The following is a 21,842-nucleotide window of genomic DNA, read 5'->3' on the forward strand; positions in this document are numbered from 1 at the left end:
AAGCTAAATAACAAGTCTAATAAGAATTAAAAATAGGAATGAATGATTCAAGATACATAAAGAGGGTTTAGAAATACATATCTTTGGATGACACCTTGTGCAGATGAACATGGGAATGGGAATCATTTTTTTCCTTAAATCTGTAAATCCCACTAAGTGTTGGATGTGCAAACTCATATTGTAAATATCGAGATTTTTTATTGATTAAGCTACACAAACCAATGTTGCTTGGCCACATGAAATCCTTCTAGGTGTAGAAAGTCAATCTTGAGAGGCCCTCCCATCCCTGCAGAAGCAAAATACAAGCAGGTTAAGAATAGGACAAGTTGTGGTATTCGCTCATCTGATAGTTACACAGGCAAATATAACTTAATCTTTATATGGAAATTGTTTTATTAGTTTTAAGGCATTTACAGAACATTGGCATCCTCACAAGGTACATGTTAAAACCACATATCCCATCGTGGTAAATAAACAAGATGATGAAATATTATTATCCCATCCTATCTTTATATGTAAAGGTTTGAATCTTTTGGAAGTGCCACAGTTGTCTAGAAATTTAACACAACCAGATTAGAAATTTGAAGAGTAGCTATCATAATTCTATCTTCTTCATTTAAGATCATCAGCAACAAACAAATGATGGTTACAATGTATGGTTTCTTTTTAATCTTATTATAATGAAAAGATGAAAACCAATGGACATAACACAGGAATGTCTTTAAATATTCTCCTTAATTTACTCCTTGGTAAATGATCATAAACAGTTATTGCACTTTTTTTGTCTTCATTAAACTAAGTATTAATAATCTTGAAAGAACTATTTTATAGTATTTCACATCATTATGTAAATTAAGCATACCTCATAGTGACAAACATTAGCTCAAAGTTTGGTAACCCATAAGGCCTTGGAAACCATCTTTTCCTGTTGATGGAGGAATCCATGGAAACAATTTACCCAGACTCTTGCCTACTGTACTAAGATTCAGTCGCCTTTCTTTAATCCCAAACTTTGCTCGCTCTATTGCCTCCATCATATCATCTCTAGTAACCGTCTCAGCATCTGCAAGTGCATGCTATAAAATCTGATAATTCGGCCTTAGAAATAATAGAATTGTACAGTAGCTACGATGATGGGGAAATTTGTTCTCTCCAAAACTTTAGATGATAACAATAAAGCACATCAAAAATTTGACAAGAGAAATCAACAAGAGTAGAATAAATCTACAAGAAAAAAAAGTTGCGGAACCTAGAAGAATATAGTATCACATAATCAAATTTTAATGTGCTTCATGATAAAGGGCACCTAAACCAGTAAGATTCATGTATCAAAGAAAAAGCAGGGTCCAGGTGGGTCGACAAAAGAGATGAAGAAAGCAATTGCACAATGGGGGCTAACATAGAAAGGCTTGAGAGTATAAAGATAACAGGACAAAATTAGATCCCATCTAGTACTCCTCCCAACCAAGAAACAAATTTTGATCAACAGGCCAAGAATAGAAAGGAATAAAATACATGTATCAGTTTCTCTTTAATAAATTTACTAATAAATTTCTTGGCAAATAATCATATACTGACTTAACCAATGCTAGTAATGGTTTAAAAAGATAGCACAACCAACCTCTTCGAGCAGCAAGCAGAGCAGCTTCATTGACAATGTTTGCGAGATCAGCACCAACAAAACCTGCTGTGAGAGATGCAACAAGGTCACAGATTAACTCAATTTCTTCCTCCAGTGGTATTTGTCTCAGATGGACAGCCAAAATTTTTTTACGCCCTTCAAAATCTGGTTCACCGACAAGCACTTTCCTTGAAAAACGTCCTGGCCTGCAGAGAGCAGGATCTAGTGCTTCTGGTCTATTTGTTGCTGCAATAACAATCACTTTTGTCTCCGACTCAAAACCATCCATTTCTGTCAGCAACTGTAAATAATAAACCAAGCCATATTTAGAGAATTTGATATAAAACAAATTAATAAATGACCAATAGATAGAATTCAAAGCATACCTGATTAAGTGTTTGGTCCCGCTCATCATTGAAACTTCTTCCACGCTTTCCTCCCACTGCATCAAGTTCATCAATGAATACTATTGACGGTGCACATTCTTTTGCCACATTAAAAAGGTCTCTTACTCGTGCAGCTCCTCTTCCAACAAACAGTTCTACAAATTCACTAGCAGACACTGAGAAAAAAGGGACTCCTGCCTCTCCAGCAACTGAGCGAGCTAGTAATGTCTTCCCAGTGCCTGGAGGTCCCACAAGCAGCACACCTGTGGGCAATTTTGCTCCTAACTTTTTGTAGTTCATTGATCCTTGTAAGCAAGATACTATCTAAAGATAACAGCTTTGTTTGATTAGAGTTCCATCACAGCAGAAAAAAAATATGGAACTAGGTAAACATAGATGTGGTCTTAAACAAATAAACATACTCTATGTTCATTTAATCTAAATATCACAAATCAAAAGAATAACCAACAATAGATAGTAACTGCATAAATGAAACTAAACATACCCAATTTCTGCAGACAGAACTGATTTATAACAGTTCCATAAAAAGAAATTTAGGAAAATTTCTTCTTAGAATCAAGTGCTTATATATATACCACATGGTATTCAAACTTATCATTGTCAACAAAAACAGATACAGATAGAACCTCTTATATCTTTAAAACATAAATATTTAGCAATTTTGCCTTGAGTGTAATGGGTGTTTTATGAACATGTCCATGATTGACAAGGAAGAACAACTTAACTTCTCAGATCCTATATACCAAAATATCTAACAGAAGAGAATATAATTTAATTAATTTCAATAATTTCACAGCAATATATTGAATCCATAAATTCCTCCAGTTCCATCTCTGACATAATATATTGTTTCAAATCTGAGTTCTTTGAACAATCAATTAAGGACCATGAAAAAATTAGATCAATCAGTTGAAACCATATCAGTGATTGAAAAAGGCGCTCGGGCGCTCGCCTAGGCGCTCGGGCGAGGCGGGGCCCGAGCGCCTCGCTAATCTCCCAAGCGGCGCGCTTCAAACAAGCGCCGCCTGGGCGCTCGCCCGAGCCCAGGCGCTGGGCGCTTCGGGCGAGCGCCTGGGTATACCAAGGCGACCGAACCAGGATTTTAGGTCTGGTTCGGTTGTTAGTTGGTTCAATCGAACCAACTAAACCGATATAACCCTTACCCAACCCTAACCCGCTGCTGCTGCCGCTCCCGATCCCGATCTCGCTGCTCGCAAACGCTGTCGTTGTCGCTGCTCGCCACTGTCGCTGCTCGCAAACGCTGCCTCTGTCGCTGCTCGCGTCTCCCGCTGCTCGTCGCTCCTGCTCCCGCTGTCGCTGCTCGCGCCTCCTGCGAGCCCTTCCGCTCCCTTTCCCACTGCCGCTGTCGCCGCTCGCCACTGCTTCCTCGTTTCTCCACCAGCAAGCTTATACTGTTAATATTAAGTTTATTTGAATTTTGAAATGATTAATTTTCAATACTGTTAATAGATTAATAATATATTATTTTGATTTTAATGTTGTTAATTTTTATTTACTTGATTTTATATTTTAGATTTTCTTAATTTAATAGCATATTTTTATTTAAAATTTTAAATAATTATATTTATTAATTATATTATATATTTTTATATTTTAGCGCCTCGCTTCGCTCGGGCGAGCGCCTAGTGCCTCGGGCGTTTTTAGACCTTGGCGCCTAGCGCTTTTTAAATCACTGAACCATATAACATGCATGCATGAAAACCATGGATTAGTACATCAAAGATTGCAAAGTATGAATAATACCACAAGGACTTCTGTAATAACTTTAAGGGTGCAAAGATTTAAAATTATGTAAGTTGGTGACCGACAATGTGTTTCTTCATTTTGTCAATCAGGCCGCTTCTAGGTATTATGCCTACTCCAAATAGCAGAACTTGACAAAGACATGACAGACTGATCTTTGTGTGTAGATGAAGATGTCATGAATTGCTAAAGATCAGATCATCAACCAAAACATAGCAGAAGAGACTCTAGGAGACAAGTGATCAAAAGACTACTCATGTTGAAAGAGTTTGCATGACTAGGAGATTGGTCAATAGATGAACAACCTGTTGACAAAAAAAATCTGCATAGACAGGATCAACAATGATTATTCATCATTTATTATCTGTTAATGTGTTTTGGCTGTTTCAATCACTTATTTACCCATAGACAGAAGGAGGGTGAGACTTGGTACCATAGCAAGGTTGTTCCTTTATGAACTAGGTGATCAGGGTTCAAGTCCTTAAAACAACCTCTCTACGAGGGATTAAATTGTGTAGATTGATCCCCTCAAACTGTACTCATTGGGAGCCTGATGCACTAGGCCGTATTTTTTAGGTAGTTAAGTGTGGTGACAAATAATTTTTTCATTAATTAAGGAAAAGAAATCATAAGTTCAAAAAATAACATTGTGTTCAGATACTGAAGACAAAGATAAGATAACATAAACTTAATTGTTTGGTGCTTCTTATCCACATATTATTAGCAAAGGTCTTCAATTTTGAATAATACCATCCGATATGGGTGGTACATACCGGTCCGTCAACAGACCAGTATACGGACTGCCCGGGCAGCATATATATATATACATATATATATATACATATACATATATATTTATACATATACATATATATATATATATATATATATAAGGCTGTTAGGATCAAGAGTCGGGGTCGACACTTGCGCAGGGTGGGGGGGGGGGCGGGGGGGATTAGTGCAGCGGTAAAAATTACATCTTCAAAACTTTCGTACGATAAAATCTATTTACGTAGAAAACCGATTTCGGAAACTTAACTTTGAAAGCGTACGTAAGAGAGTAGTGGATGTAAAGAGCAAGTAAGGAGGTTTGCAATTAAAGTAAATTGCTCAAAGAAATGCAAACCAGATTTTAGAGTGGTTCAGTCATCGTGACCTACATCCACTTCGCTGATTCCTCTTCCGTCGAGGCCACCGGCATCCACTATCGATCTTCCTTTAATAGGCGAAGATCAACCTCCTTCTTACACCCCTCTTCTCCTTTTACCGGGTTTCGGAGACAACCCTCACAAGCACTCACTCCTCCTAAACAGAATTCTAAACTTAGACTTAGAGAAGGGGATTTCTCAAGTGATTGCAATAGCGTTTCTTCACTTTTAAACTCTCTGTGCTTGTGTAAGTTAACCAGGGATGAGAGGGGTATTTATAGGCTTCAAGTTGATTCAAACTTGGAACCTAAAAAGGTCTCATCCTAGGTTTCCTTAGTACTGGTGGTACCACTGCCGTTCCTAGGCATTACTACCGCCACAGGATCTGGTACTGGGCGGTACCACCGTCGAACAGGGGTGGTACCACCGCCCAGGTTTCCTGGGGTGCTGTTCCCCAGGTAGTGCCACCGCCGGCCAGGGTTTCAGCACTATGGTTGGGCCTTGAATCCGGCCCAAACCAGTCCAACTTCGAGCCCAGTTGGCCCCTAACAGAGTTGATGGGATTACCTCCCAATCCCAACTCTAATTATGTGCTAACTACGATTCCTAAGACATAATCTAAGCAAGATAAGTCTGGTTTCTTCCGGCGAACTTCCGACGATCTCTCGGCAATGTTCCAGTAGACTCCCAGCAAGCTCCTTGACTTCACGACGATCTTCTTGAAGAGTTCCGACGAGCTTCTCTGGCAAGCTCCGAGACTTCTCAGCTGGTTCCGACATAACTTCAGACGAACGTCCGGACTTCCGACGAACTCTCGAACTTCCAACGAAATCGCGTCCTTGACTCCGGGACTTCATTTTGCTTTATGCCTTGCTATCGTAGTTAATCCTGCACATGTAAAAACACACTTCGATCTAGACAATTAATACTAAGCATTAATCATGTTGTCCGGCATTGTCATTGATCCCTCGATGATTCGTCCGATTCTTCAGCGCATCGTCCTCTCTTGTGGCCTATTGCCCGATCGACTAGTTGACTCCGCAACTCCGATATCCTTGGTACAATATCCGCTCTTCTTGGCCCGATGCCCGAATCCATGGCCCGAAGCCTTCTGTCGATACGTCGACCGATTCTTCGGCTCGACGTCCAATCTTTTGGCATGTTTTCCCCCGGCACAATAGGATTCTACTTGCTTTAATTGTCTCATCCTGATCAAAGCATCCTCCGTCACTCAAAACGCAGATTAGATCATAAACACTTATCAATTGGTTTCATCTTCAAAATCCGAGATTCAACAATCTCCCCCCTTTTGATGATGACAACCAATTGATGACAGAGTTAATCTTAACTCCCGGAGTTTAAACAAACTCCCCCTATCAATATGGCATATTGATAGAACCCTGAATTCAAGTCGAATTCAAGTCATTGCAAATTTCATCATGAATATTTGCAACACATCATCATGCATAACATGATCATACTTCTCCCTCTTTGTCATCAACAAAAAGGAGAAGCGTAACTTTCAAGTGTTTAGACATAGGAGTTCAAATCATTGCATAATAAATCTCAAGTTTTATCATCATTGCAAGCTAGCAAAAAATTTAAGATGTTCAAGAAGGCAACTTTTGCTTCTTGAAATATGCAAGTTAGCAATCTTTGCTTCTCTCTTGAGATGAGCAAGCTAATATATTTTCGCATCTTCTTGACTTGTGGAAGCTAACAAGTTTACCTCTTTTCATGATGTGTACACTATAAATTCTTTCTCCCCCTTTGTCATTGGCAAAAAGAGGGGAATAACAAAACAATGGTGCACTTAATCAATTTTCAAATTATGACAAAAATAAAGTGTCATTCTTATTTCAATATGTCATAATTGAGATAAACCTTGAATTTAAATTTAATTCAAGTCAATGCAATTTTAATCATGATTCTCATACATGATATGTAATACATCAAATACATCATCATAATAAAATCATAAGTATTGCAAGCATCATTTAAAATAAGCTAGCAATTTTGCTTCCTAAAAAGTTTTTCTCCTTGCAATTTGTGAGATAGCAAATTTTACACATGCAAGTTGACAAAAAATTTTTACATCTTTTGGAATGAGCAAGCTTTTTGCTTCTTTTTGAAGTATGCAAGCTAGCTAGCAACCTAGCAAAATTTCTCCCCCTTTCTCATTGTCCAAAAAAGAAGAGAAAAAAATAATTTTGTAATTCTTTTTCCCTTTACAATAATTTTCAAATCATGACAAAGGTAAATAACAGATGAAAAATCAAGCCATGAATGTCAAGATCATAGTATTGAATGCATTCATATCGTCACATGAAGAATATCAAGAAGAACTTGGTGATGAGATAAACATTTCATGAATACAATGAATTTTACATAATAAAATTTAAGTCATAAATTATCAAGATGTCAAGTAGCATATCATGGTTAGTTTAAATGCATCCTTTTTAGTGAATATCAAGAAGAATCATAGTATGAAAAATCTTGATTCATAGAACAATCTCATGTATCGAATATCGATAAATCAAGATGATGATTCATAAAAAAATATCATAAGTTATAATCAAGAGAAAAATCATCATTCATTTTCAATTCATTCAATTTGTCAAATCAACATTTCTTGGGTATGCATGATATCAAAATATGGTTTCAAATCTTCAACATATAACATACATAATTTCAAAAATTGAAAAAATTGAAAGGAGAAGGGAAGAATTCAAAGGTACAAAGATTTCAACTGTCTCGTAAACAAATGAAAGATCAAGTCATGAATCCAAAATTTCATTAATTATTTCGACAAATCTCCTTTTAAATAATCAAAATGATCATCAAAGGTAATCTCATGTTATTCCAAGAAATCAAGATCATGATTTTGATAAAACTCATTTCAAATTCAAATCATCAAAATCTCAACATTACTTTCAAGAGATTTAAAAAGGCACAAACAACTTTATCAATCTCTTAGTGAAAATTTGATAAAATAGAGAAAGAGAAATTTTTAAACAAATGCTTTTCTCTTTTTAGTTGTTTCAATTCATGTGATTTATTTCATAGAAACATGTCTTTTTCATTTATGCCAAATAAAAAACATGCATCGTACATGAACACAGAAAAAAAACTTTCAAAAGATCGCAATAACTATCATGCATAAGTTTGAAATATAAACTCGTTAAGCATGCTTTCAAATCATCATTATATTTTTATTAAGATATCAAGTATGTTTTCGTTGAACATGAGGTTGAATGATTTTTAAGGACATCTAAACTTAGTTTCAATTTGTGTGATTGATTTTATATTGGCATGCCCAAATAATTATTCTTACGTCAAAACCATGCATTAATGTTTAAAACGGAAAGATCTAAACTCATCAAGATCAAAAAGTGTAACATATAATTCCAAAACATATGATTTCAAATCATTACTTCAAATCATCATGCATAATTTCAAAAAATAAATTTATTAGACATGATATCATCAAACATGATTTCATAAGGTATTTTTAATCAATATCATTTAGTTTGTTTATCACATGTAATTTTCATGATCATTACTAGAAGGATAAGCATGATTCTTAATTTTTTGTATTTTTACTACATTATTAAACATGCAATTTACAAGAAAAATAAGTTTAAAAAAACATCACAAAAAGCATCATGTAATTTCGAAATAAATTAAGGGGGTTTCGATTACCTCATCGTTGAAAGCAGTTAAGGCGTAGTTTGCCACATCGCCTTTGTTGATTTTCTCCTCGTCTTCGAATGAGCTTGATTCGTCCCAAGGAGCTTCCTTCTTGTTGCGTTTATAGTAAATAGTTGCGTTCTTTTTGTTCTTTAATTTTTGTTTCATGAATTTTTTAAATTTCATGAGTAATTCAAGTTCACCATCACTTGAGCTTATGCTCGAGTGGTCTTCAATTGTTCTAAGTTCAAAATCCTTCATGTTCTTTAGAAGGTGGTTCTTAAGTTCTTCACGTGCATTGCACGTCATTTCATAGGTCATTAGAGACCCAATAAGTTCTTCGATCAAAAAAGTATTCAAATTTTTTGACTCTTGTATAGCCGTTATTTTAGAATCCCAATTCTTAGAAAGCGATCATAAAATTTTGTTGACGAGATCAAAATTCGAAAAACATTTGCCAAGAGCTTTTAAACCATTGACGACATCCGTAAAACGGGTGTACATGTCAACAATGATTTCGCTAGGCTTCATTCGAAAAAGTTCAAAATCATGCAATAAGAGATTAACTTTAAACTCTTTAACTCTATTCATGCCTTCATGTGTGATTTCGAGAATGTGCTAAATATCGAAATTCGCTTCGCACAAAGAAAGCCGATTGAATTCGTTTTTGTCTAAAGCGTAAAACAAAGCATTCATAGCTTTTGCATTTAGAGAAAAAGTCTTCGTTTCCAAATCATTCCAATGGTTCATTAGAAGAGAAGACATTTGAAAACCAAATTCGACTATTTGCCATAAATCGAGATTCAATGAAAGCAAGAAAACTCTCATTCGAGTTTTCCAATAAGTGTAGTCCGTCACATTGAAAAAAGGAGGACGAATGAGAGAGTGACTCTCTTGAAAGCCGAAAAGAGTCATTTCTCTTTGGGTGTTAAACCAAATGAGAAAACCTTGCTTTGATACCAATTGTTAGGATCAAGAGTCGAGGTCGACGCTAAGAGGGGGGGGGGGGAGGGGGTGAATTAATGCAGCGATAAAAATTACATCTTCAAAACTTTCGTACTATAAAATCTATTTATGTTGAAAACCGATTTCAGAAACTTAACTTTGAAAGCGTACGTAAGAGAGTAGTGGATGTAAAGAGCAAGTAAGGAGGTTTGCAGTTAAAGTAAATTGCTCAAAGAAATGCAAACCAGATTTTAGAGTGGTTCGATCGTCGTGACCTACATCCACTTCGCTGGTTCCTCTTCCGTCGAGGCCACTGGCATCCACTATCGATCTTCCTTTAATAGGCGAAGATCAACCTCCTTCTTACACCCCTCTTCTCCTTTTACCGGATTTAGGAGACAACCCTTACAAGCACACACTCCTCAAAAATAGAATTCTAAACTTAGACTTAGAGGAGGGGATTTATCAAGTGATTGCAACAGCGTTTCTTCACTTTTAAACTCTCTGTGCTTGTGTAAGTTAACTAGAGATGAGAGGGGTATTTATAGGCTTCAAGTTTATTCAAACTTGGAGCCTAAAAATGTCTCATCCCAGGTTTCCTAGGTACTGATGGTACCATCGCCGTTCTTGGGCGGTACTACCGCCGCAGGATCTGGTACTAGGCGGTACCACCGCCGAACAAGGGCGGTACCACCGTTGGCAGCATTGCTGCCGACGGTACCACCGCCCAGGTTTCCTGGGGTGCTGTTCCCCAGGCGGTGCCACCGCCGGCCAGGGTTTCAGCACCCTGGTTGGGCCTTGAATCCGACCCAAACCAGTCCAATTTCGGGCCCAGTTGGCCCCTAACAGAGTTGATAGGATTACCTCCCAATCCCAACTATAATTATGTGCTAACTACGATTCCTAAGACATAATCTAAGCAAGATAAGTCCGGTTTCTTCCAGTGAGCTTCCGGCGAACTTCCGACGATCTTTCGGCAATGTTTCGACGGACTCCCGACAAGCTCCTAGACTTCACAACGATCTTCTTGGAGAGTTCCGACGAGCTTCTCTGGCAAGCTCTGAGACTTCTCGGTTGGTTCCGGTAGAACTTCCGACGAACGTCCGGACTTCCGACGAACTCTCAAACATCCAACGAAATCGCGTCCTTGACTGCGGGACTTCATTTTGCTTCATGTCTTGCTATCGTAGTTAATCCTGCACATATAAAAACACACTTCGATCTAGACAATTAATACTAAACATTAATCATGTTGTCCGGTATGTCATTGGTCCCTCGACGCTTCGTCTGATTCTTCGGTGCATCGTCCTCTCTTGCGGCCTATTGCCCAATCGGCCAGTTGACTCCGCAACTCTGATATCCTTGGCGCAATATCCGCTCTTCTTGGCCCGATGCCCGAATCCATGGCCCGAAGCCTTCTGTCGATACGTCGACCGATTCTACCTGACATGTTTTCTCCTGGCACAACATGATTCTACCTGCTTTAATTGTCTCATCCTGATCGAAGCATCCTGCGTCACTCAAAACGCAGATTAAATCATAAACACTTATCAATTGGTTTCATCATTAAAATCCGAGATTCAACAAAGGCGACGTCGCCTTTCCCTTCTCCCATGCAGGGGAACGTCGTCGACGCGACGCGACATCGTCTTTTATAAAAATATTTATATATAAAAAAATCTTTTATATATAAATATATATAAGTTTTTTTTACTTATATATGTATATATATATATATATATATATATATATAGGCGACGTTACTAAGGCGACATCGTCGAATTTATATATATACATATATATAATTACATATATATACATATATATATACATATATACACACATACATACATATATATATATATATATATATATATATACACCGAACGATATACCGCTCGGTATACAGTATCGTACCGTACCGAGCGAATGTCGAAACTCCGGTACGGTACGATATTTCAATCCTTGCTATTAGCAATCATGTAATATGCATCTATAATGATCATCTTCCTAATGAGTACCATTTATAAAATTGAGTCAATACTGAAAAGTAGGGAAAAAGTAAAATGAGAGAGAGGGAACAAGAGTAAAAGCTTACCTCCATCAATTCTAGCTTGGCAGCATCAACTCCCTCCACATCATCAAAACTGACAGACTGCTTACTAGGCCGCCGCTTCTTTGCAGGGCCATTGCTAGCATAGAATTGGTGATAAAGCAACCACAACATTGGGGCTATTGGGATCCACAAAGTAATCAATGTGATAACAAGACTTCTCAATAACTTTACTGCAGATTGAGGAGCAGAACTGTATGTGGTCCCTCTCTCTCTCATCAAACCAAGAAGAAAACTCTCATCATGCTCGACTTTTCTTGTAGAGTATTGCCACTTCGAGATAGATTTACCACCTCTCTCCCTTTCATTTGTAATGCTTTCAGATGATTTTGGTGCACTGACATCGGAGACATCGACAGTCAGTGATGATTCTTCTACTGACTTCAAACTCTCATTATCTTCAAATTGCTTATTAAAGTAAATATAGCGGGAATCCTCTTCGAATTGAACAGCTGACACGCTTCCACTCTTCAGGGCCGATACAAAATCTGAGTATGGAACATCCACCGATGCAGGTCTAGCTGTGCACTTCAAGAACAAGAAACACACCCCTAGGGCAACAGAAAACCAAGCAGATAGCATAAGCTTCTTCGAGTTTCTGAGCAACACTGTTCTAGCATTTTCCACCAATCGTTGAACCGACAATCTCCTCAATCTATAAGAGAGCAACCGCAGCCTGGGGCGCAATCTCAGGGAGAATCGCCTTCTCGACCTGGGCTTCCCTCGAATCCCAAAATGGGTATGCTTCTCGTTGCTGCTCCTATCAATCTTCGCAAATACAATCCTATTACATTTGGACAATAACCGAAATCTCCGCGAAGAACCCCATAAAGAAAGACATCGGGAGTTGCGACAACAAAGAGAGGAAGACGAAGTAAGATCCCAATGTCTTTCTTCCAAAGACAAGATTTTTCCTTCTTGCAGGCTCAATCTCCTTCTATGAGAGAACAATCTAGGCCAATTTGAAGAAGAATGGTGAGGGCTAAAAACCCCATGAGTTGAAACCAAGGAGAACGGGCTCATATCGGCACTTCTGCCCAAGAATCAGGAGGCTTTCACTTCAGTTTGAAGGCCAAGAAATCATCAAGCAAAAAAATCGATTTTTTTTTCCGATCAAAAAGAGCCCGAAACCTGTGAACAAAAAAAATCCATACATGCCTACAAAAATGCTACAGGAATTCAAGAAAGGGCTTTAGGAAGGAGGCAGACATGTACCTGCGTTTGCTCTCGAGGGTTTTATGCCCTCATCCTTCTCATTTGTTTTGTTCTTTATCCTCGATTTTATTCCACGAGGAATTAAGAGGTTGGGTCTCGGATTGGGGGAGCGTAATGGATAACGGGCGCGGTTCACCTGTGTCACCCCAGACAGGGAACACCAAGACCATGTCACACCCGATTCATTAAGCCTAATGACAGTCATAGTCGATCAGCTTTTCCGAATACCCGTATCTATTCGATCCACATAGTAGATCCGATACCCTTTAAGTATAAAGTAAGTAAACTGCGTTAGTTAATAGCATTGATGTCGGATTCGGATGAAATTATTAAGAATCCGATCCGTTGTGGGCCAACAAGCTTGGACCCGCAAAGTCAGCCAGTCCCCGACTTCGATCCCTCACACACAAAGCTTAAAGGAGGAATTTATGATTATAATTAAACTAAAATAAATAAAATGTAAAAATAGAATACATCGGCGGATCTCACAAACATTTCGCTCTCTCTCTCTCTCTCTCTCTCTCTCTCTCTCTCGTTCCAAATTCTAATCGTGCGATTCGAGTTTGTTCCTTGAAGATACTTAAACCTTGAGGTCGGTTCCAATTCTTCACTTGTGAATTGTTGTTAGCACTTGTTTTTCTCGATTAGATCCGGCAATGAATGTTAGGTTTTCATCGGCTTTGCTGAAAGCACCGAAAGGATTCGATCTTTTGCTAAATTCGAGCGTTTTTGCTCTGTATTCTTGGATTTAGTTAATTTGGATAGAACTTCGATTTCTCTCTCGAAAATTGTTCTTCTTTTCCCCTTTGTTTTTGAGGCGTTGGGCTGTTCTCCATTCAATAGGTTGGCGTTATTGATTGCGATCAGTTTGTTAAGATCGTGTAGATGTTTTGGGAGTGAGAGTTTTTGAACAGGGTGGAGATGTCCATCGTAATAAGTTTTCCCGGCCTATTCTGTAATTTGGTTGTGTGGGGATTGGATTTTTTTCTTTTATTTGTCCAAGATAGAGTACTCATGATTGTTGCATTATAACTTAGGTGGATATGTTTGTGTAAATTTGATAAGCTTGACTCGCTGTGTGCATGAAACCATAATTTAAGTCTCAAGACGCCATCAGATGCATCAAAATTTTGATTTTGTAGAAATGTAGCATTTTTATCTTATTTTTAATTTTTTTTATAACTTCATCAAGATCAAATATACAAACAGTTTTCTTGGAATCATATGACATGCAAACAACCTTGAAGTTAGGCTTTCTCATTGGCATTTGCCTCTGCTAAATTTGTAAAGTTGAATGCCCTGAAGTATCTCTTGATGACCAGTTTGTGATTTTTCTTTCCTTTGACCTAGAACTTACAAGTGCAGGTCCATGTGGAGAAGTATGAATTATTTGTAGTGCTTGTCTCGCAAGGGGTGGTTTACTGACTAATAAAGGGGAAATGAAATCCACTACTGCTGAGGTGGATCCAGGATCATATCTGCTTTCAAGAACAGTTGATGGTTTTGGATTTACAAAACAAGAACAGAGCAACTCAACAGAGGCCTTATCTAGAAACAGACCTGTGGATGACCATCCCAATGACAGGCATGTTTGACAACATTGGATTTTTTATTTCTCCCACTTATGCATGTTTCTCCTTTGTAAAGATTATCCAATTTAAGTATCATTGGTGACATAAAACAGGGCAGTCAGTAAATATTACCATTTGCAATACCATTCTATATGGGTCAAGAATTACAGAAAGGGTTAAATGTAGATCATATGAGGCACTTTCTTTCATATTACTGGCTACTAGTATATAGATCTGACAGATCAGTTAGTCTTCATTTTAGTGAACTGCTACAAAATACTCCACATTTGTTATATTGCTGGATGAGAGTTATTTTACGCATGTTGCAAATACATGAAATAATGTTAGTGTACTTATGCAATCTGTTCATGTTTTCAAATATGAATATATGAAATAATGTAGGTGTACATATGCAATCTTCACATGTTGCAAATATGTGAAGCAATATTATCTTTTTTGTAAATTCTTCCTTGTTTCATATTGCATTTCTTCCTCAAAGGATTTCAACCTAATGGACACGACATAAACAGTATTGTGACACATTCTACTAGATATGAAGACTTCTAAGTTTTCTTTTCTCTGTTCAATTTATGAAATATTGGTGTTATTTATCCCTACTGCTGCTGCTTTCTTTTCACTAAAGTTCTTTACAAACTTGTATCTGTTAGGAATTTTCATGGTGTATTTTTCAAAAAAGAAAAAACAACAATGTTTGTACTTACATGTGCATCTTCTTACTACTAATCTGTGGTTATTGATTTTTTACAGAGAACAAAAGAGGATAAGAAAATGGAGGAAAATGATAGGTGTTGGTGGGAGTGACTGGAAGCACTATGTTAGAAGAAAACCTCATGTAGTTAAGAGACGTATTAGAAAAGGCATCCCTGACTGTTTAAGAGGACTTGTTTGGCAGTTGATTTCTGGAAGTCGAGACCTCCTGCTAATGAATCCAGGGGTTTATGAGGTACTTTCTGTTTCATGCTTCGTAAAAGGTATACCCTATTTCAACTGAAGTGACATTTCTTGTTGGACTGGTGCAATCTGGATCTATATGATTCAGAAGCATCCAATATTGTTTAGTACCTAATACATAAGTAGAAATGTTATTTTATCGTAAAGTAATGATTTAAATTATCTATTCTTTTATATGACAAGGCGTTCTGCAGCATCACTTTTAAAATCAAATTTATGTGGAAAATGATCAAATTTTCTTAATTGTCATTGCAGTTTTTGCAGGTTTCTTTACCAAAATATGCACTGTGTGGTTTCATCTTTAGCTGATTAAAAGAAAGCTTAAACTGCTAAAACTTTTGCTGCAGCAACTGGTGATATATGAGACATCAGCATCAGAATTGGAAATAATTCGAGACATATCTCGTACTTTTCCATCACATGTTTTCTATCAACAGAGACATGGACTAGGGCAAAGATCCCTGTACAATGTTTTAAAGGCTTACTCTGTATATGACAGGGATGTTGGATATGTTCAGGTTTAGTTGTCAACTGTATAACAATTCAGAAATCAATCAATTAAAGATTTTGTTATTCTTAGGATATCATTTGATGCAACCTTTTCTGCTGCAGGGCATGGGTTTTTTAGCAGGTTTGTTACTTCTTTATATGAGTGAAGAGGATGCCTTCTGGCTGTTAGTTGCTTTGTTAAAGGGAGCCATTCATGCACCAATGGAAGGCTTGTACCAGGTAACTGCATTTAATCTAAGTACTCATTTGTCTAGCCATGTTATATGAAGTTCTTTCTGACTCTATGCTTTCTTATTTTACATGTACAGAAGTCATAGTAGTATAGAGCAAGGTCCGCCATACCGTACCGTACCGGAGTTTCGACCCGGGCTCGGTATGGTACGGTACCGGTGTACCGGGTGGTACACCAGGGCGTATCGAGCGGTACACCCTGGTGTACCGATACTGTAGCAGTGCTTCCTTTTCTTCCTTCCTCTTTCTCCATTGTGTCTTCTTCTTTCTTCCTCTTTCTCCACTACTCCTATTTCCTTTCCTCCACTGCCTTCTCTTCCTCCTTCCCCTGCCTCCTCCTCCTCTTCTTCCTTCATTTTCCCATTCTTCTTCTTCCTCTTCAGTAGAAATTGGTGTTTCCATGTGTCAATTCACTGTACCAATTGGTATGTATCCTGGTTCGAAATTGCAATCCTTGCTTAAAAGTGAGATTGGGAGGATACGTGAGGCCAAACATACATGATAGGTAATAATACACCAAGAAATCTTATTAGCTGAATTTTTGCTTATTAAAGTTGGCTTTTGGAAAGATTCTATATGGGGTTAAGGTAAATGTTATTTCTTGTCCCTACTCCCTATAGCATAGTATTTATGAGCTGTATAAGTTCCCACTAGCTGTGTTCAATTTAACATAAGCATTTCTTTGAGTTGTCAACTTAATGTGTGGTTTTTGAATGTGAGATGTTTCTGTGGTTTCAGTGTAAAGAAAATGTTATCATCTCCAGTTAAAAAGTGGAAAAACCATACCATCACTTTTATAAATCTTGGACACATATGACCCTCTCTCTTTTTATTGTTGTTCTTGGAACGGTATCCTATTTGCTATATGCTCTTACAAAAGCTGAGTAATAAATTCTTGCTCAGATATTGAATGTACAATCCTTTTGCTTCTGTGGGTGCAAATAATATTGAGTTGCATAGAAAAATTATATTGGTATGCCGTGAATAAGAATGCAAAGTATCTACTTGAGTTTTGGTGCTATGGTGATGGATTCATATAATTATTCTGTAGGGAATTTTTGAAGTAGTTCTGATATGATTTTGTTACAATAAGATGTTGAATGGAGCTCTTCTGTTTTAGTTAGAACATAGAAGCATATATTATGGCATTCTTAGTTAAATTGATGCTTACTTTATGTTTTTAACTTTTGCTTGTTGAGTAGGCAGGCTTGCCACTTGTTCAAGAATACCTATGTCAATTTGAGCAATTGGTGAAAGAATATTTGCCAATGTTGGGAGAACATTTTACTCAAGAGATGGTTAATCCCAGCATGTATGCTAGTCAATGGTTCATAACAGTTTTTTCGTACTCATTCCCATTTCCACTTGCACTTCGTATCTGGGATGTCTTTCTCTATGAGGTAGTAATCTGATTTCTTTCCTTTGTTTAGATCATGTTTATAGAATTTTGGTCTAACGATTTGCAATTGTTTGGGTGTCTATGTACTAAATTAATGTTCACAAAGATAGTTTGGATATCTATGCATCTAAGAGATGATATGTTTTCTTAGTGTCTGGATTCTTCCTACATGTGAAGCATCCTGATGGTATTTTTAGTAATAGCTTTTGGATAAAATATCTTCTGAGTTCGTATTCATTTATTATCGATTCTTCTCACATATATTTAGTGCGTATATTTTTTGTGCTCAAGGTTGTCCAAAATTGATTATTTTAACTGAAAACTTTGAAATATTTCTACACTTATTATGGATAATTTTGACAAACAGTAGGTCTTATTGATTGACCCACCACAATAGCCTTCTAAGTAGTCTATTATTTTTTTCTTGGAAAGCATCACATTATATAGTAAACTTGACTTAGTGCATCTAAGTCAATTTTTTTTATCATCTATGGTTGTAAAATTTATTTTTGAACAGGGTGTAAAAGTTGTTTTCCAAGTTGGCTTGGCCTTGCTAAGATTCTGCCACGATGACTTGGTAAGAAATGTGGTAAATTTTATCTCAGTGGTATGCTTTAGAACTTTCAAGTTATTGATACCACCAATTTACAATTTTAGATAAAATTACCCTTTGAGAAACTACTGCATGCCCTGAAAAATTTTCCTGCGGAAGCGATGAATCCAGATAAACTATTGCCACTTGCCTTCTCAATCAAGGTGATGATTAGTTTTATTCTCCTGCTGTTGTATTTATTCTTTTATGTCTGTTCTTTCTATGCTTGTAATATGATGGATTGAACCTTATGGATTCTAAAATTAGATGCTCATACTTTCACGGTTAAACTCAGCTAGAACATTTGCATCCTATTTCATGGAGGATGTGTTTTTTCCTTAAAGTAGGTGATTTGTTATTCTCATTTGAAAGTAACAGACTTTATAAGTATTACAGTGCAATCTCACTTGAAATCTTCAACAACCTAGTAGAATCAAAACTACTTCCACTCAAGCATTTATTCATTGTAAAATTGTTGAATAGTGCTTCCATTAGGAATACTAGTATTTTTTGGATGATTTCCATAACCGTTCTGTGTTTTTTTTCTAGGTGTCAAAACGCTTGGAGGAGTTCAAAAGAGATTATGAGAAGAGGAAGGAGAGACCTTTGCCTCATTCATTGCCATCATTAAGCAGCTCTGGTATACCAATTCATAACCTAGCTGGCCTTGAATGATCAGTTTGTGCCTGGTAATTGGTCCTCTACATAAACCATTCAGTGTGACAGAAGAAAGATATGATGTAATGGTATCTTGCATAACTATTTACCCGCTGTAATATAGATTCTTTCCTTCTTGTGGATTCTGTTTGGACAACTGTAATTGTTTTCAGTTCTGATTACCAAGTGAGTACCATTTCTTGTTCTTTCATCAGTGTGGATTTCTGTGGTGTCCGATATGACTTAGTGAACTCTGATAGTGGGCTGTAAACCTGATACTCTATTTTTCATGTTGTGCAGATATTGCTTCTAGTTTTCACATACCTAATCTATCTTGTGATACGATACAGAATGGTTAAAATATCTTTAGAAAAATATTTGTCTTTGTGCAGTACCATTAAAAGGTAATACAAAACAGGTTCTATATTATAATATTCCTCGGACAGGCTTTAGCCAAAATGATGATAAGAATGAATCCTGGACTCTTGTTGATGAACTTGTTTGCAGTGATTTCAAAAGGTGCTCACTTAAGTGCTCCGGCGAGGCAAGGTGAGGCCCGAGTGCCTTGTTTCATTTTCAAGTGACGCGCTTCAAAGAGGCATCACGCTTCATTTTCAAGCGGTGTGTTTGAAAGAGGCATCGTCTGGGCGCTCGCCCGAGCCCAAGCACTAGGCACTTCGGGCGAGCACCTAGGTTAAACCAAGCGATCGTACTAGCGTTTTAGGTCTGGTTCGATCTCCAGTGCTTTAGTTTTTTCAAGTGAACCAACTAAAGTACCAATATCAGTGCGACTTCCCCAACCCTAACCCTGCTTGTCGTTCACACTGTCGTTCCCGTTGTCACCGCTTGTCGCTCCCGCTGCTCCCTGTTATCGCTGCTATTGTCACTGCTCGTTGCTACCGCTGCTGCTACCACTGTCGTCGCTCCCGCTACCGTTGTCGCTACTCGCTGGTACTGTTGCCACTATCTCCGCTCGTCGCTCCCACTCCCGTTGTTGCCGCTACCACTATCACCGTTACCGCTGCTGCTACCATTGTCGCCGCTACTGCTCCCACTTCAATTAGCACCCTTAGTCTTTCCTTACACTCTTCTCTTCTCTTTCAATAGTATACTATTAATTGTATAGTAGTAACAATATTTATATTTATTAGATTAATAATATATTATTTTTTATTTTAATACTATTAATATTTATTTATTTAAAATTATTGTTAGGTTTTAGGATAAATGACAAGTGTATAGAGCAACTCAATAGAGTCTCCAATGGCATCAAAAAAAGATCTAGAAGTATAATTATCTAAACGATCCGAAAGATCCTAATGTAGTGACTTGCATCTGCGATAGGACTACTAGATGTGATTTTTTTGTACAAAATAACATATAGTAGGAAATTTCAAGAATACAGCAGTTTGCAAAAAGTGTCCACTTGAGATAAAAGAAGGGTTGTTGAGTTATATGAATGAAAAAAAGACGCAAAGGAACAAATCTTACGAGAATTTACTAGAAGACAATGTTGAACATCTCAAGGATAAAGAAGAAGATTATTCTATAAGTATTAACCCAAGTGAGAAAAAAAATATACGACAAAAAAGGAAAAAAAAGTTATGAGTACTAAGAATGGTAAAAAAGGACCGTTGGATCTATATATGTTTCAAGTATCACAGAAACAATAACGACAAGCAGGAGACTCAAAATTTGAACAAACAAATATAAGTAATACTTGTGATAAAGAAATAAGAGGAAGAACAATTTAGTACATTGCGCCCTTCTTCTATCAGGCTAGTCTTCCCCTTAGTATAACTCGTTTAGACAGTTTTAAGGAAATGATTGAAGTTATTGGAAAATATAGTGCAAGATTAAAACCTCCAAGTCATTATAAGATACGAGTTTCATTATTACAAAAAGAGTTGAATTGTATTAATGACTTACTAAATGGTAATAAAGAATCATGGACAATACATGGTTGCTCCATTATGTCAGATGTTTGGACTAACAAGAGGCACAGGAGTATAATTAATTTTATGGTTAACTATTTTTTAGGGACTATGTTTGTGAAATCAATAGATACTTCATCTTTTGTAAAATCTAAAGACAAAATATATGATTTATTTAACAAGTTCGTGAAAGAAATTGGAGAACAAAATGTCATCCAAATCATAACCGATAATGGAAGCAACTATGTATTAGTTGGTAATATTCATCTTTTTTTTTATTTTTAAATTATTTTATCTTTAATTAAATGTGTTAAACTCTTAAGTCTTATCATTTTTGTTATCCTTTGTCTTAGGTAAATTGCTTGAAACAAAATGACAACACTTATATTGGACTTCATGTGTGGCACATTTTATTGATTTAATGTTGAAAAATATTAAAAAGATCTTAGACATCAAGAAAACCTTAGAAAGGGTAATTTTTATTGTTCGATTTCTTTATAATCATATTGGGGTTTTGAATATGATGAAAAAATTCATAGGAAATAAAGAATTAGTGAGATATGGTGTTACTTGATTTGCTACTTCATTCTTGACATTACATAGTGCGCATCGTTAAAAACATAATCTGATAAACATGTTTACCTTTGATAAATGGGTGACAAGCAAATAGACAAAAGAAGCAAAAGATAAGAGGGCTGCTGATATCATCTTAATGTCATCATTTTGGAATCATATAGTTTATATATTAAAGGTAATGAGCTCTCTTGTTCGAGTCATTTGGTTGGTAGATAATGAAAATAAGTCTGCAATGAGAAATATTTATGAGGCTATGCATAGAGCAAATAAGTCTGCAATAAAAAGTCTTTTAATAAAAATAAAGAAAAATATGAGAAAATTTTTATAATCATTGATGAAAGATGGAATTGTCAACTTCATCGTCGGATATTATTTGAATCTTGAATTATTTTATAAGATTAAATCTATTGGATTTGATGTAGAAGTTTTGGATGGGTTATATCAGTGCATTACAAAATTAGTTCTATGCCTTGAGGTGCAAGATAAGATTATTCATA

The 21,842-nt window shown here is 36.7% G+C and overlaps 2 protein-coding genes across 6 annotated transcripts; one reads left to right on the plus strand and one right to left on the minus strand.

Moving 5' to 3' along the window:
• Positions 1 to 4: 4 nt before the first annotated feature.
• Positions 5 to 12,996, minus strand: LOC103998310 (probable inactive ATP-dependent zinc metalloprotease FTSHI 3, chloroplastic). Of its 2 annotated transcripts, none has more exons than XM_009419748.3 (6): positions 12,904 to 12,996; positions 11,674 to 12,819; positions 2,008 to 2,331; positions 1,622 to 1,922; positions 863 to 1,063; positions 5 to 286 (listed from the first exon to the last, which is right to left on the minus strand). In XM_009419748.3, the coding sequence occupies exons 2-5, from the start codon at positions 12,709 to 12,711 to the stop codon at positions 879 to 881; spliced, it is 1,848 nt and encodes a 615-aa protein (XP_009418023.2). In that variant the 5' UTR covers positions 12,712 to 12,819; positions 12,904 to 12,996; the 3' UTR covers positions 5 to 286; positions 863 to 878. The 2 variants fall into 2 exon arrangements, with proteins under 2 accessions (XP_009418023.2, XP_009418024.2); XM_009419749.2 differs by having other exon boundaries at positions 11,674 to 12,721; positions 12,904 to 12,973.
• Positions 12,997 to 13,355: 359 nt separating this feature from the next.
• Positions 13,356 to 19,046, plus strand: LOC135648606 (uncharacterized). 4 transcript variants are annotated; one of them, XM_065166438.1, is made up of 9 exons: positions 13,356 to 13,495; positions 14,269 to 14,488; positions 15,243 to 15,438; positions 15,794 to 15,964; positions 16,059 to 16,175; positions 17,390 to 17,587; positions 18,104 to 18,163; positions 18,244 to 18,342; positions 18,728 to 19,046. In XM_065166438.1, exons 2-9 carry the CDS (start codon positions 14,343 to 14,345, stop codon positions 18,851 to 18,853), a joined length of 1,113 nt encoding a protein of 370 aa, XP_065022510.1. In that variant the 5' UTR covers positions 13,356 to 13,495; positions 14,269 to 14,342; the 3' UTR covers positions 18,854 to 19,046. The 4 variants fall into 4 exon arrangements, with proteins under 4 accessions (XP_065022510.1, XP_065022512.1, XP_065022513.1 ...); XM_065166439.1 differs by having other exon boundaries at positions 13,366 to 13,495; positions 14,254 to 14,488; XM_065166440.1 differs by lacking the exon at positions 18,244 to 18,342.
• The last annotated feature ends 2,796 nt before the right edge of the window (positions 19,047 to 21,842 follow it).

This window comes from Musa acuminata, chromosome BXJ3-9, assembly GCF_036884655.1.
Source record: "Musa acuminata AAA Group cultivar baxijiao chromosome BXJ3-9, Cavendish_Baxijiao_AAA, whole genome shotgun sequence".
Lineage (NCBI taxonomy): Eukaryota > Viridiplantae > Streptophyta > Magnoliopsida > Zingiberales > Musaceae > Musa > Musa acuminata.

Excerpts from the sequence above, each read along its gene's own strand:
- LOC103998310 (XM_009419748.3), bottom strand. The coding sequence starts at position 12,711 with ATGAGCCCGTTCTCCTTGGTTTCAACTCATGGGGTTTTTAGCCCTCAC. Across the intron at positions 1,923-2,007 it reads GGGACCAAACACTTAATCAG|TTGCTGACAGAAATGGATGG; the intron begins GTATGCTTTGAA and ends TATTATTTACAG. Across the intron at positions 1,064-1,621 it reads TCTGCTTGCTGCTCGAAGAG|ATGCTGAGACGGTTACTAGA; the intron begins GTTGGTTGTGCT and ends ATGCACTTGCAG.
- LOC135648606 (XM_065166438.1), top strand. The coding sequence starts at position 14,343 with ATGAAATCCACTACTGCTGAGGTGGATCCAGGATCATATCTGCTTTCA. Across the intron at positions 14,489-15,242 it reads GATGACCATCCCAATGACAG|AGAACAAAAGAGGATAAGAA; the intron begins GCATGTTTGACA and ends GATTTTTTACAG. Across the intron at positions 18,343-18,727 it reads CACTTGCCTTCTCAATCAAG|GTGTCAAAACGCTTGGAGGA; the intron begins GTGATGATTAGT and ends TTTTTTTTCTAG.